The 17,028-nt window shown below is 37.4% G+C and overlaps 1 protein-coding gene across 1 annotated transcript in view; it reads left to right on the forward strand.

Moving 5' to 3' along the window:
- Nucleotides 1-16,339, forward strand: part of LOC120526383 (anoctamin-5-like) — a 65,174-nt gene extending 48,835 nt beyond the window's left edge. The window contains exons 17-20 of the mRNA XM_039749564.1: nt 5,533-5,738; nt 8,655-8,857; nt 14,981-15,086; nt 16,154-16,339. Coding sequence (XP_039605498.1) covers nt 5,533-5,738; nt 8,655-8,857; nt 14,981-15,086; nt 16,154-16,339 — 701 coding nt within the window. The remainder of the gene's footprint in view (nt 1-5,532; nt 5,739-8,654; nt 8,858-14,980; nt 15,087-16,153) is intronic.
- The last annotated feature ends 689 nt before the right edge of the window (nt 16,340-17,028 follow it).

Raw genomic sequence — 17,028 nt, forward strand, 5'->3', positions numbered from 1 at the left:
GTTATACACCATGCATCCATAACAATGATTATTTTTAAAAACAACATTGAATACTCTTTTACAAATACAGTGAGGGAAATCACATAAAGCAGATGTTACCTTACTCAATTTCTAAATGTAGGTTATACCAGACTTATTGACTTCTCATTGCTGGACCATGTCAGTTTACACAAATGAAAATCACAGGGCATGTCAAAATTAGCAACTATGTACTGACCTTCCAGCACAGTTGTGTTTGCCCTCTTTACTGACATCCAATTGCAAACTACCTGACAGAGCCAGCGCTATATGAAGGGTTATCAGGCATGGAGAGTTCAGCTACAATCTTGACTCTTTTTTTTTTATCTTTTTTGCATTCTTTTGTGGTACGTAAAACATTAGACATCAGACAGATGAGCTTCTCTTGTGTTTGTTAGGTCCAAAACACCCCAACTCCTTATTCCCCGTCGCTGCATTATATGCATTGCGCTTTCTCGATGGTTGTTAGCTCTCATGAAAATGGAACCTGCCCCCACGACTAAAGACAAAAGCAAACCTATTTCATTTTCTTGGAATGAGCCATTGGGAATGTCACATTGCACGACTGCATTCATAAGAGCATGCTGCCGACTGTATCTGACACAAATGCAAATTAAGGCTGCAGCTAAAAATTGCTAGAAGAAGGCATGTTATGTGATGTAGCCTTTAGATAATTGAATTGAAATCAAACTTGGCTTTCTGCTACCATAGCATATCAGTGTAATGGTTCAATGTGTTGTGCAGTCAGGGATGTTGTTATTTGAATATGTATGTCCTTGAACAAGTCTGGCCATTCTCCTTTGAACACTGTCATTTAATACACATTATTACTCACAGAACTGCCACTCACTGGATATTTTCTGTTTATTGTAACATATCCTCTAAGCCCTAAGTCGGTGAAAATCCCAGGAGGGCAGTTCTTTCTGTGACTCTGGAACCATTGTATCTGGCACCGACATTCATAACACGGTAACAAATGCTTGGGCCATCAATACTGCTGATTCTAATGTTTTGGTCAAGCACCAGTTAACTAGTTGACTTTAGTACTTTTTATACTGTAAATATACTGTACTGTTTATACCTGGGATCCCCAACTCTGGTTCTGGAGGGCACTAATGGCTGCAAGTTTTCATTCTAACCCCTTTCTTAATTAGTGACCTGTTTTTGCTCCTAATTAACTTCGTTTGAATGAATTTTAATTGACATGTTTTTTAAGATTTGTTCCCCTGAATTTCTTCACCGTTCCTCTGAATTGATTGATTTCTTTCCTTAAACAGAAATGAAATGTGAGGTGAGTGAGCCAACAGAAGACCAACTAAGTCAGGTCCTCAAACTCCAACCAATTTCAACTCCAACCAGTTGCTTAATTAGGTGCTGATTCTTGTTGTTAATTAAACCCATTCTTTAATTCCAAGACTTGTCGCTGCTCCCATTATGCAATAGCATACATTAATGAAATTGTTGATTTTCTCTTTTCTAAGAGCAGTGTGAAAATGTTTTGGGGACCTGAGCCGATCAACATTCCTGAGACCTTCACCTTCCTTTATTTTCAGATATTGTATGATCAATACAGTTTGCTGGTCCTGTTTTGGTTTATTTTGTTGCTCATTATTGTTTGGCTGCTTATTAAAGAAAAATAAACAATTAAGGGGGCTGAGTCATCAAGAGCAAGTTAAATAAAATTAATTCAAAAATAAGTTAATTAGACAAAACAGGTCACTAATTAAGAAAAGGGTTAGAATGAAAATCTGCAGCCACTGGGGCCCTCCAGGACCGGAGTTGGGAACCCCTGGTTAATACAATTCTTTGTAGCCACGTAATTGGCTGTTTGAAACAAAAGGCATTTTGCAGAGGTGTACCTAATAAAGTGGCCACTGAATACCCAACTGTCTGTTCCTTCCTGAGATCCCCCAACTCAGGCATTCTCTGGGCTTGAGGCTTATCTTCGACACACTGGGCCATTCCACAAGCCTCATTAAATCTGCCCTCTGAGTTCCAGCCATGCTGAGTTTTGCAACAAGAGGCAGTATTAGTCAAAAACGTGTCACTGATTCAGTTGAATAATAATGTTTATGCTGAAGTTAAATGGACAAAGGCACAATCTGTTGATGTTAGAAAGGTGAATGTCTTGTATGAATATGCACAGTAATGAAGCAAACTGGTATAACAGGTAGCCAAACAGACAAAATTAAGTGCTTCTGGTACTTTCCCTCAAGTGTGTGTTTATATGGGAAAGAATGGAAGGCAGCTATGTTACTAAGGGAGAAACTGAATGATGACAGATGTTCTGTGAATGTGCTGTAAACAGATCATTCAAAATAGTAACAGCTTCTTGCTTCACCAAACTTGGTTGTCAGATTTAAAGCTGTTATTTTACATGCCAGGGTTAAAATCCCATTTTATTCTGGTAACCCTCCTATAGTTATGCTGGAATAAGCTTCAGTCCTCATGACATTCAACTGGATTACATTTTTTTAACAACATATAAAACATTTTATATTGGTTATTTCTTTGAAGCATGTGATGAACAATAAATAATGAACTGCAGAGGTTCAAATTAGAAAGCTGATATTTTTCTGATCCTTGCTGATATAAACCTTAGCCCTTTATTATTTGATATTATATCAAACACCACCCCATCCTAAACTGAACAACTCGGTTAAAATTGTTGCTTGAGCTTGCATTTTATCTAAAAATAGTTACTGCTACCTTCAAAATAATTCTTGAAAGAATTCAAGAAAGAAGATTTGAAAGGACATTTATGGCTGCAGCATCAAAAGCCTTTGTATATTGCTCTCATCTTATTTTTATTTAACTCTTTGAGCTGGTAAGAATATTGGCAGGCCCAACGTTCCAGCAACTATCCCCAGCTGCTCCTGGAAATTTCCAGATCTACCTAAATCAACAATCAGATATATTTCCTGTGTGTCCAAGTTCTATGGATCTACATGCAGGGGTTGTGTCTTGTATTCTAGCCATGGAATACACCGGGTGACATCTTACTGGATGCAAATTTCACTTTGGCTGTCTCTCCGGCCCACAGGAATACTACCAATTCTACTATAGATTGCTTATCTGGTCATCCTGTTATGGGACGCACACAATTTTTTAATTTATTCAATTACTAATCAAAAATGATGACCATAATTGAGGAAAGAGACATGCATCAACCATTTTTGCCTGGACATTTCTGACTACTGCAGTGCTTTGTGGTACTGCTCCTTCTATATAGATCAATTTGTTACTCTTATAATCCCCTCTACCCCAGTACCTAAACTCCTCCACAAGGATTAGCTACTTCCTCTCTCAACTGCAGAAAGCAGGTCTCTTTTCCAGGCAGGAGCCTATACCACTGATTTATGGCTCTGGGAATCATCCCAGTAGTAAACACTCCATAGCATGCTAGAGGTCAGAGTTAGATCATGCCAACACAACACCATCACTGGCAAGCACCATAGGTAAAACACAAAAATCCGAAATAGAGGTCTCTGCTGTCTTTTGTCCCACAAAATCATAATTGGGAAGGGGAATAATAAAAGCTATTAAATTGTAGTCTTATTCGCCCCTCAAAATATAGTCAGATTACTGTCGAAAACACAGAAGCAACATATGCAGACATTTCAGGGTCTGGAGACATATGCAACTTCTACACATTCTGAAATGGGCAGAAAGGACTGACAAACCCCCACAACCTCTCTGATATCTTTGTAAGAGTTGTGTCAAGTGTCCTTGGTCAAACAACATCTTTCCTTCTCCTGAATTCAGCCTTCCCTATCCACTTGAGGTACATGCCAACACCTCTCATGCAATATTCAAGAGCATTAATCTAGACCATTTTTGGGAATATCTTTTCCACCTCTTCAATCTTGTCAGCTTTGACATAAAAAACTCAAAGCACTGTCCGCTAAATTTAGAAGTTCCACAGAGTGCTCCTGCCACCATCTCCATTTAAGGTTAGTGTTTTGCCAGTCCACTAGAAACAGTTGTCATTCATTAGACGTTGAATAGTTTGCCATAACTTTTTGAGATTGCTAAAATGTCAGTTTTCACTTCAGCTACACAGAAGACCTCAATTTAAGCATGGCTTACATTAACAGTAACAGTTACAAGCACAGGCAACTATCTGGTTACACCTCCTTATAGTCTCCTTCACTACTGATGTCTTGAGCATGGTCCTTTCTGCCTGTTGTATGGGTTTTTGACCATTCAGCGATGTTTTCAAAAGCTCTTGAGGGAGTAGGAATCATATTTATGTGCTGGGATATCCTTACTCTAATAGATTCTTTGGTCTGTCCAGACAACATCCCAACAATCTGATCCAGATCTTCACCAGCTGGTAACATCTGGTACATCTGGATTGACATCAGCTGACCATAAATTTAACAGTTGTCCATTGGATGAAGGTGCTCAGGTACTAGATACACATATTTGTGCTAAATTGTCAAATAGTTCAGAAGTCAATTAACAATTGAACTCGAACCTGATAGGTAATTCACTTTAGATGAACCCCTGTAGATACTTCCACTTATGCTCACATTACTGTTACTGCCTCCTAGTTAGACTCCACCATTGTGCTCAGCAAATCAAAGAAATCAAAACACTTTAAATATTTGGCAAGTGCATATGCACAAACAAAAGTCAAGGTTTCCTTCTCCACAATTCCACAGGCCACTCTCTTGTTTGCCAGGGTAAGCTCTAACTGTACATCACCCAGATGGGGGATATAAGTATCCTGGCAACTCATGGGAGTTTTTCTGTCAGGGAAGTCTGCACATTTTATTATTAGTTAATGAATTATAATTAACTTATAATGCTATAGCACTTTAGTTGTGCCCTCTCTGTTGACAGGCACAAGCCACATGCGTTAACAGAAAGTAGGAACAAGTCACATGACTGTGTACGATTGTTAGTGTCCAATTTTATCATTAGTGACTTACCAAATAGTCAGAAATACTATGAATTAATACTATTTTTTGCTCACGCTAACGTTTAGAGGTATTTATCCAATAAGACAGTTTCAACAAACGGAAGTCAATAATTGTAGATCAGTGGTTTTGGGTTCATTTCCTAGTTTCGAGAAATGAATTAACTGTCAGACAATCAATCATACTCATTCATCCATCCATCCATCAGTCCATTCTCTGAACCATCATCTCCCTTTCAGGGTTGTGCAGCACCTGGGCCTATCCCCAGCGGGATCATGGTGGGAAACAGGCTTGGATGGGATGCCAAAATATCATTGAACACACTCACTCTTGGGTTCTCTTGAAAGCTAATTCTGAGTTATCATCTAAAATAGCATGTTTTTCTTTTTTCATAGAGATCTTTAAAATCTCCCTCATTTTCCAAAATGTATTCTAAGAAACTAAATATATTTTCTGAATCGTTAAATCCTTCTTTTGTCTCATCTTTGGTTTTCTTTCCAAGATCATACAGAGTAAATGAACATAAACTCTTTCAATTTACTTTTTATCTCTCTCTCTCTCTCTCTCTCTCTGTCTCTCTTGGTGGCAGTGATACAGTTTGGATTCATCACTATCTTTGTGGCTTCATTTCCACTGGCACCACTCCTGGCTCTTGTAAACAACATCTTGGAGGTGAGGGTGGACGCTTGGAAGTTTACTACACAGTTTCGCAGACCAGTGGCAGCCAAGGCCAACAATATTGGAGCATGGGATGAGATTCTGAATGGAGTGGCCATCTTGTCTGTGGTTACTAATGTGAGTGTTTCTACATTATCTAGCTGTGTTGTTAATATTTGATCTTCAAGTTAGCACAATGTAAGAGAAAGGGAAGGCACCTTTAAAAATATGTATCCTATAGAAATTTCATTTCCAATTTCATAAATTTTGTATCTGTTCTATTTCTCCTTACTTTAAGCATGTGCTCCCAAAATAGAAACAAATGAATAACAGCATCATTCAGTACAAATTACAAATATTGATGTGGTGAGAACAACTTGAGTATTCTGTGTTGTTTGGCTAAATGCTGCATAAAAGGATTTCTGCTCTTGATGATCATGAATGAGTCATTTTTGACTTTCTAAGTTCTCACATAGCATTGCAATATGGAGTCATGACTTAACCTATGGTGGTGCAGTGGGTAGCGCTGCTGCCTCGCAATTAGGTGACCCAGGTTCGCTTCCCGGGTTCTCACCTTGTCTGCGTGGGTTTTCTCCAGGGACTCTGGTTTCCTCCCATAGTCCAAAGACATGCAGGTTAGGTGCATTGGCGATCCTAAATTGTCCCGTTTGTGTGTGTGTGCACCCTGCGGTGGGCTGGCACCCTGCCCGGGGTTTGTTTCCAGCCTTGCTCCCTGTGGTGGCTGAGATTGGCTCCAGCAGACTCCCATGACCCTGTGTTTGGATTCAATGGGTTGGAAAATGGATGGATAGACTGGAAAAAGCTAGACCGGAATTCAAAACTAGTTTGTAAGGGCAAAAACAGTAACCACCATTTAAGCGTTTGACAAAGTCCTAAAAGAAATTGGGAATGAATTGCATGAAATCTATTAAACTATAACGCAATGTATCTTTACTTTTGTTATGTTCTAGACTGCTTCACAGACCACATTCATATTATGGGAATTAATTTGTTTTGGAAAAATGATGATGAATTTCAAGAGAACTGGAGAGGGTGGGGAAAGATCTATTCTTGATATACCCTTTGGCATTCTACAATTTCTCATGGTTAGGCCTGCTATATAAAACGATTCTTGTTGTTTCAAGGCATATAAGCATGCAGAATAGGTAGTTACATTTTGACTTGTAATGGGGCTGATTCTAATATCACTATATTGCTTTCCCAATAACAACTAGCTTAAAATAATGTCCAAAATCCACATTTTCTTCTGAAATTTAAAGTAGAAACTTCAGGTGGACTGACTCTTGACATTTTAATAAAAGGAAGCTTATGGTATACAAAATTAGTTACAGATTTTGAGTTAATGTTACACCATAGTTGCATTCATGCAATGAGGCTTCATCAGCTACTAAAATTACATTTAAGATTAGTGTTGGGCAATTCACAAAGTATTCATTCTTTTTTGAACAACGCTTTCCAATGAGTCAGTCAGTCGGTTCAGGAGAGCTCAACTGGCCTGCTGTAACACATGCATGATGTTATCTGCATTTTTCATTTTCATAGGTATAGCGCATGTGTGAGTACCACCCATCTGATTTGTGATTCTCATTCACTTCACTTTGAATTTTTCAAGTTAGAACTGAGTCATCACTAGTAAACATCTTGTCTGCCACTGATGATTACCTTGTAGATCATACAAATACAATACAGTAACAACACATTTATTTTAGAATATAATTGTTACGTTTGTACAACTTGCTATTGGAATTGTTTAAAGAGTATTAACATAATATTAAGCTAATGTGTTTACATCCCTTCATACCTTGAACAAATTAGTGACAAAAAATGGAATTGAAAAATATTATTCTAATTTCTAACAATAATTTTACTTTAACGCATGCCTTTTAATGGCTCATTAACTTTATGTGTCAATCAGTACAAACTGAATCATTATCCGCAAGTGAGTCACATGATTCGCATACATTTGATTTTTGAACTGAATCATTACCTGAGAACGATGCACATGATTCTTGTGCATTTGATTCAAAACCTGAATCAATATCCAAATACATGATTCTCGTTTATTTATGATTTCCTAATATATTGTGTTATTTTATTTACGGATTGTAACTATGTTGTCATGCTTTATGCTTTCAAACAAAACTATGTCATATGATATACATTATCAGCATATTTAATACTTTATTTATTATATATGTATGAATTATTTGACTATATATTTGCAATGTGATTCATTCAGAGGAGATCCTCCCCCTCAAACGTTACCTTTCAGTGCCAACAGACCTCGATCATATCGAGGAATCGATCAAATCAATAAATCAAATTAATCAATTCACTTAAATGGGTAGCTCAAAAGAAATGAATCAGTAATATGAACAAAACTGGCCATCACTATTTAGCATACAACACTGCCACAGCAATACACAGTACATGCCCCAGCCCCCCACCGTATTGACTCACCTGTCACAGCACTTCAAAAATTCTCAAGTCCTTGTGCCATATTCTTTATTTTTATTTCAAACTACAGTAGCTCCATGATTCTTTTGACCTCACACACTTGTTTGTCTCTCCTTTTCTTATACGTGTCTTTACTTGTTAGTGATCTTGCTTCAATTATTTCAGAGGTTGCGAGAAGGGTGGTGTTGCTGTGGAGAATATTTATTACATTTCCATACCATATAAATGAAAATTTTCTGCAATGTGTCACCTGCATTGTTTACAGGCTACATTTACATCGCAAGTTGCACACTACTGCAATAAATAGTAGATCTATTAGATGGCAGTGTAGCACTTGCTCAAAATTCATACTTGGATAAACTCAGTTGATTTTAATACACATTCATGAGGTGTCCTATTATAAACATGTTTTTAAAAAAACAACACTAGACTAAATTTTCCACACTTTTAAGGTTATACTTATGAAGTGACAATGTTTTGAAAAATCGATGAATGAAAATCTTTGCTTTTACAATCTGCACTTTTCAAGATTTCATTACACCTGCTAACTTACAGTCCTCTCTCTTTTTCCTTCAGGCCTTTATTGTGGCATTCACGTCAGATATGATTCCAAGATTAGTATATTACTATTCATACCATCCTGGCAAGGAGCCCACCATGGAGGGCTTCATTAATAACAGCCTGTCCATCTTTGACATCCGTCAGTTTAATGAGCGGAACAAACCAGATGCAAAAGACATTCCTTCCTGGTTTGATAGTAACACCGTAACAACCTGCAGGTAAACAGGAAGATCAGTGCTGCATGAATGTGCATTTGAGTGCCCGTATTTATTCTCTTATGCTTTGTGACATGAAGATGCTCTATGGTATATTTATGTATGTGGTTAAGTATAATAATATTTATGGCATAGCAATTTTTTGCAGTTTTGTTTCAAATTTAATTGTGAACTCTACAAGATCGACAACACAATACTACCATACAAAATTATTAAATGGAGAAAGACACATTCTGTGCAAGCAATATTCAAGTATGTAACCTGAATATAAAAGAAGCCACAATGCTGTATATGTGCAAAAGTGATAATAAAACTCCAGGATGCTGGCCATATAGGCAGAGTTTCAAAGAAAAAGTCATATCTGAAACTGACAACTTAAAAGAAAAGGTTTAAATGGGCAAAAGAAATGAGAGATTGGATGGAAGATGATTGGAAATCTTCTTCAAGGCTCGATGTGTTGTGCATTCAGAGATGCTCTTCTGTATATCTTGGTTGTAACATGCGGTTATTTGAGTTACGGTTGCCTTTCTATCAGCTCGAACCAGTCTGACCATTCTCCTCTGAACTCTGGCATCAACAAGGCATTTTCACCCAGACACTCACTGGATATTTTCCCATTTTTTGACCATTCTCTGTAAACCCTAGAGATGGCTGCACGTGAAAATCCCACTAGATCAGCATTTTCTGAAATACTCAGACCAGCCCATCTGGCACCAACAACCACGTCATGTTCAAAGTCACTTAAATCAGATTTCTTCCCCATCCTGATGCTCAGTTTGAATGTTAGCAGGTTGTCTTGACAGTGTCTACATGCCTAAATGCACTGAGTTACTGCCCTGTGATTAGCTGATTAGATATTTGCGTTAACAAGCAGTCAAACAGGTGTACCTAATAAAGTGGCCAGTGAGTGTTTTTTCAGTTTGTGACAATAAAATAGTTCCACCCAAAAGCAACAGTCTGGATTGCATGAAAATCAACATATGTAACCGGTGACTTGAGCTAACAAATATATTCCAAATGAGAGCTAAGGAACAAAATATTGTGCCAGAATGGCATTAAATCTGAGGGTCATTACCCAACAAGAACACAGGGACACAGCTGGAAACTTGTTAAGGGCAAAATCTGCACAGATGTAAGCTAATGTAAGAAGGTTTTTCTTCATTCAAAGAACCATAGACATGAATAAATTACCAAATAGTGTGGTGGAGAGTAGAACTTTAGGAACCTTCAGATCTCAATTTGATGTTATTTTGGACAATCTAGGTGACCTTGTTGGGCTGAATGGACTGTTCTTGTCACATTTGGTTCTAATGTTCTAACTCCTGTAACACTTCCAGTCAGGTATTGAGCTTTTCTAACTAGGCAATAGAAAGGAAAAGGGTTGAGAGCAAAATGGATTTTCCATCCCAGAACTTCCTTTACATCTTCTATTATGGAGAGATCAGAGAACAAAGATTGCCAAGAAAGAATGATGATGCTATGCTAGTATTCCCAGGAAGTATAAATGATATATGTTTATGCAGTGTGCTGTTTTATTAAAGGCAACGCACAAGTTTTGTCATAAAAAGTTTTGTGATTTTTTCGACTCTCATTGCCTGGTCAAATTGACTATGTCTTCGTGGCTTCTTTCTTGCTCCGTCTATGATGCTTGATTGAAACTACACCTGTTCTGTGTCACCTAGGTCTTATCGCCTTATATTATGTTTTCATCATTTTATCTTAATGGGCAACATTCAGGTTTTGAACGATGAAGTATTTTTTAAATGACTCAAATATTTGAATAATAAAATAATATTTAATGATATAAGTAGGTGAAAACTAAGCTGCTCTTTAGGTTACATTCTACATTCTCGGTCATTTTAGACTACTAGATGTGCATGTTGACATCTTGTTTATTTATGGCATTCATTTCTTGCTAACAGTCATTCATAATTTTTGGAAACAGACTTGATTTTACAGCATCTGAAAGTATGAGTTGCTGAGATGCTGTTATTAGTGTTTTGCAAACGTGATTGTGATGATGCCCATGCTAATGCAGAAGTATTGTATGCATTCAACTGCTTTTTCTATAGGCTGAAATGAGCCACTAATGAAACCCAACTAGAGTAGTAATAACCGCATGGGGTGGGTAGTTAGGGCCGACTCGGTTGAGAATGGTGCTCTAGCGGATACAGGACGTTCTTAGAAATGCAAAGTAGTCCAGGATATTTATACAAAAAAAGACAGTGGAAAGGTGTCATTAAAGGTGTGTTTCAACAAAGGCAGAGGAGAGATATTTTATTAGGTTAGGGGTTAGAGAAAACTACTCCTCCATTTTTGTTCCCAATCCATTTATTATTATAAGCCTACAACTCACATAATATAAATAAATATACATTCTCAACCTGCTGTTCTGAGCTGTTAATACTGGAGGGAACATGATTTTCTATTAAAGTGGGAAATCTGATCCTCTAGAATGTGAATTTACAGCTACTACTGTATTTAAAAGAATTGTAATGGCCACTTCCAGACACTGTACAAGTGTCTATAGAAGCAGTATTTCTCACTGTGTTAATTTTTTTCTGAACTTATTTACTAATTACTAGTCTTATTTAAAATTATAATCGATCTGGCTTCTGGCTTGACACTGATAGTTGCCACTGGAAAATGGATTTTAAATTTACTGACCAACTACAATGCATGCAGATCCAAGCGTTGGCTTGTCATGACTGTGCTTCAAACAGGCTGCGAACTTAAATGGAATTGCAAAGAGGACCCAAAGGCTGACTTATGTCTGCTACACATGATAAAGTAAGAGCCACTGAGAAAATGAAAGTGGGGTGTATGAAATACGCCTGTAATTAGCTTCTTGCCCTGTGATAATTTATTGTAGGAGCTGTTTGTCCACAGACAGAAAGGGTGGCATGCCAGTGCAAGAGTAAAAGCAAAGCAAAAAGGTTATAAAACTGGCCTACTATCTATTGTAATGAGAAAAGTTCAATTGCAGTCAAATAACATGAATGAACTGTCTGCACTTGTAGTACACCATGGAGCATACAAGTACAGTGGCATTTTATGCTTTACAGAGACCTGATACACCTTACACTGTTTTAATGCTGGACTGATTTCATGTTATTCCAGCAGGCAGAACCCAGTGTATTGTTATAAAAAAAAACAAAAAAAACAGGAGGGGGACTGATCATCTATGTCGTGTTTCCCAAACCCCCTGTGGCTGCAGGTTTTTGTTCCAACCAGCTTGTTTTTAATTGAACTTCATGGCTAATTAAGTGAACTGATATTTCCCAACTTCTGTGTTTAGGGAATAATATAGAAATTAGAAAACTAAGTTTGCTAAAAAAAAAAACATTATAATGTACCAAGCAGTTATATAGGAATAATGTATTTTTTTCATTTTAACAGTATTTTCATCTTGATTTTCATTCTAATTTTCAAGGTGTTCTAATTGTTTAATTAATCCATTATTTACTAATTAGTGGGTCTGACGCTAAAGCAGTGGCAGCCTTTGATTATTCAGGGTTGTTTGCCTGGGTGTCTGATCTGCTCGTTTTAAATTGTCATTATTAAGATACAATGAAGGGGGAAAAACTGCACTGAGAATGGGCAAAATATAATGAAATCAACAAAAGAGAGATAAGCATTTAAATCTATAGCAAAAGCAGAAATATTTATAAATGTCTTATAAATGTAAAATATCATGCTGCTGTGCTTTTCTGAATGTCGAATAAAAGAAAAAAAAAATGCCAGCTATTTAAATGAGATTCGTGTTATCAGATGTTGTCACCGATTAGGAATCTGGTTGGAACAGAAACCTGCAGCCACAGGGGGTCCCCAGGACAGAGTTTGGGAAACACTGATCTATGTGAATGAGGAATAGTGTTAAAGATAGAATGTTAAAAGTTTAAAATATAATTTTTCCATGTTATTTGCCCAGAGAGAACGATTACATCATCCTCCATAATGCTTATATTCCTCCCTCTGCAAATGGGGACTCTGCCACTGAAATGATTCATTCTGTCACCAACACTTTAATGATGACTCATTCTGACCCTGCAGTTATAATATGTGGTGACTTCAACAATGTGACCTTTAAACAAACAACAAATTTCTATCAGTTTGTGACCGATTTCACTCAAGGAAATAACAACCTGGATCTGTTGTATTTAAATGTTAATCTACTTGCTCCTTTAGGCAAATCTGACCACCACCTGATTCTTCATATTTCCAGCTACAAGCCTGTTATTAGACAGCAACCTGTTACCACAGAATAGTGAAGAAGTGGAACCAGGAGGTTGAAATTGCTCTGAATCATTGCTTCGAAATAACAGAATGGGAAATGATGTGTGAGTCAGGTGGGGACAATATTGAGGAACTCTGTCACTGCATCACAGACTATATTAACTACTGTGTATTGGTACTCAGAAAGACAATGCCTTGCTTCCCTAACAAAAAGCCCTGCATTACTAGCTGAATGAGAAAAAGAGAGCATTCAAATCCAGCGATAAACAGGCTCTGAAGGACGTACGGCATGTGCTAAAGAAAAAGCTGAAGGAATGGAAGCCTACAAAGCTAAAACAAAAACAAACTCACTCAGAATAATATGAAAGATGTCTGAAGAAGACTGGGCATAATTAATGGACTCTAGCAGACCAGGGTTTAGGTGCTAGAAAGGGATGTAGGCAAAGCTAACGCCATGAGCTGATTTTTGCTATAGATTTTTCCTCCCACTGCCACCTTCTTCCAACAAATAGTCTCCCCACACCATCCTTACTACATCAATTACTCCTGCCATATCAAATACAATGGCTAGTGACAAGCCCACCTCTGACCATCAATATGATCTGTCCATAACTGAAAAACAAGTAAGGAAACATATGAGGAATCTACACACAGGAAAAGCTGTGGGATCAGATGGAGTCAGTCCTCGAGTTCTTAAGGCCTGTGCTGATCACCTTTGTGGTGTCCTCTGTCACCTGCTCAGTCTGTGCATAAGGTTGCTATGAAAAACATACTGCATTGCTCCTGTTCCAAAGAAAAATAATAATTCATTACATTTACATAGTGCTTTTCTTACTACTCAAAGCACTACCACCCAGGGACGCAATCCCATAATCTCCTTACTAGGAGGCAGTAGCACTAACATTGTGCCACCTGTGTGGCAGGCGCTTTCACCTAATTACTGCAAACCAGTGGCACTTGCTTCTCACATCATGAAGACCTTTGAGAGATTCTTTGATTCTGGGCTACATGAGTCCTCTTGTGGTAGACCACCTGGACCCACTGCAATTTGCCTATTAGATAAAGATTGGAGTGGAGGATGCAATTATCTATCTGCTCCAAAAGGCTTATTCTCCCTTTGAAAAAGCTGGCAGCACTGTGAGGATTATGTTTTTTTAATTCTCCAGTGCCTTTCACCATTCAGCCATCTCTGTTAAGGGGCAGACTCTGAGATATGCAGATGGATGAACCTTTGGTGTTCTGGGTAATGGACTATCTGTCAAGCAAACTGAGGTTTCTGAAACTAAAGGACTGTGTTTCTGATACAAATGTGAGCAACACTGGATCACCACAAGAAACAGCCCTGTCTTTTCTCTTCACTCTGTTCACCTCGGACTATAAATATAACAAGATTCTCAGTTGATTCTGCACTTAAGTGGTGTATTGATAAAGGAGATAAGACAGAGTGAGTATAGGAATTGGGTCGAAAATTTTGTTTTTTGGTGCAAAGAGAATTGTCGGCATCTTAACATCAGCAAAATCAAGGAACAGACTTAATGTCTGGTCTCTGTTTAAGGATTGGATGTAGAGGTGGCCATCTCCTACAAGTACTTGGGAGTCTCCGTTAATGACAAATTGCACTAGTCTCTGAATACAGGGGAACTATAGAAGAAACTGCATAGCTGGCTCTTTTTTAATTAGAAGACTGCATTACTTTAATGTGGGAAGTGACATCATTCACATTTTCTATAACTGTTTTCTCCGCTGTGCTGTGCTATCTATCACTCTAATTTGAAAAACTTTCATTGGTAAATTCTTCTTTTTGTTCAATATTTTTGCTTTCAATATGTTATATTTTCTGAAAGCTACTGAAATGATTCAAAAAAAGTGATTTTTAAAATTGACTTATAGGTACCGGGATTATCGTTATCCCCCAGGCCATGAAAAAGAATACAGTCAGACTGTGCAGTATTGGCATATTATGGCTGCAAAAATGGCCTTCATTGTTATTATGGAGGTAAGTAATTTCTGTACTGTCTTCCAGTTTTACTTGTTACTTTAGTAAATTTTATGTTATTGACAGAAAGCTGCATATTTGTGTGTTTTTTAAATAAGTGGCATATGAACATTCCTTGCAGTATTTATGAGCTCTTCTATAAACTGTGATGCAATAATGAATGTTGGCATTATTGGCTACCTGATTTGTTTAGTCATCTTTGTCATGTTAGATCTTTCCTTGATTTCTGTTATTCTTTAACAAACGTCCTACAAATCTTAAGGCATACAACCATCTTTTTTTTTACATTTTCATTATGAAGTTGCTGGTAACGTAGGCACACGTGTGTTTAGCAAATATGTAGCACCATAGCAACCAGATACACAAAATAGCTGCACACATCAAGACTCATGTATATAAATACTGTATACATAAAATGATAGTGCCAATATAAACTATAAAATAACATTAAGACACCTATGAGCAAGTAAATACACAAAATAATAATAAAAGTAATGAATAAATGTTAGACACAAATGGAGCTTTATTCACCTAAATTGGACAGCAAGTTTGGATGAGCATCTGGTTAAGATTATTCTGAGTATTGTTTTGACTCTTTCAGAAAGATAAAACAATCAATCTAATTTTTGGAAAAGAGCGAGCTAATTCCCCACTAATATGTTTCATAACGCTTCCATTTCCACAGGTGGATAAAATTTTTATCATATGTGATATGCGTCCATTTTTGTAAAATTATCCTCATATATAGCTATTTCTGTAAAGCCATCCTCCAAGTGGACTAGGATTGGGAAATATTACACCATGCAGTCTCGGTAAATATAAAAAATGTTCCCATAGGTTTTTTTGATATGTAGCCTGCTACTGTTTTATACATCTTTTGTGTGAAACTATAAATTCAAACACAGAATCATGGAGATGATTCTGGGATAGGGTAGAGTTTATGTGTAAGGTGGAAGAATTTACCATTCCCAGTCGATTTTCCATTCATGCTACATGTGTACCTATTTGTTTTAACCAATCTGGTGTTATTATTATACTTTGTGTTGACTTTGTGTATCATCCTTCAGCATGTGGTGTTCTTCGTGAAGTTCATTATAGCATGGATCATTCCTGATGTTCCATCAGATGTGAAGGAGAGAATAAAGAGAGAGCGCTACCTGACTATGGAGTATCTGCACAACTATGAACTTCAGAAGCTAAGACAGCAGCTGGGAGAACAAAGCAACCCTACAGCAATGCCATCCCAACCATAAAGAGCACCATGTAGTTCCAACGCAGAGACTGTTACTTTTTCTTAAGCTCTTTTAAAAATCTTCAGTTATGCCTAGCAAGTAAAAATAGTTTGTCAGCATTCTGTCTAGCATTGAGCTAAACCATGTGTCTGCAATAACTCTGCGCCTTGATTACAAAGACCCAGGATTTCTGATCACATGTGATCTTTATTCTGGTGTCTAAAGCATCAGACCCTACACACCAAAGCAGTAGCAGCAGAACACAAATATTGCATGGTTGAAAGGTGCACTTTGTGTGGCATACACTGCCCAATATATATTACAACTACATGAAAAACACTTTATATATACTAGAGAGAGAGACCACAAATTAAGGGAACATTTAAATCACACATCAGATCTCGATAAATGAAATATTCAAGTGGAAAATCTTTACCGAGTAATACTGTCTAATTCATTGAAAACAAAAATGATGATGTAACAACAGTCAATCAAAACCAAGCTCACCAACTCATTTTGGGCTGGATTTAACATCACACTGAGAACCAAAGTCAAAAATTGAAATCACGGGCTGATCCATCTTACATGAATTTCAAGCTCGGCAACTCATAATGTGATTCAGTAATGTGTATGGCTCCCATGTGCCTATATGCACTCCTGACAATTTCTGGGCATGATCCTGTTGAGAAAGCAAATGGTGTCCTGGGGAT

The sequence above is a fragment of the Polypterus senegalus genome, chromosome 1 (genome assembly GCF_016835505.1).
Source record: "Polypterus senegalus isolate Bchr_013 chromosome 1, ASM1683550v1, whole genome shotgun sequence".
Classification (NCBI taxonomy): Eukaryota; Metazoa; Chordata; class Cladistia; order Polypteriformes; family Polypteridae; genus Polypterus; species Polypterus senegalus.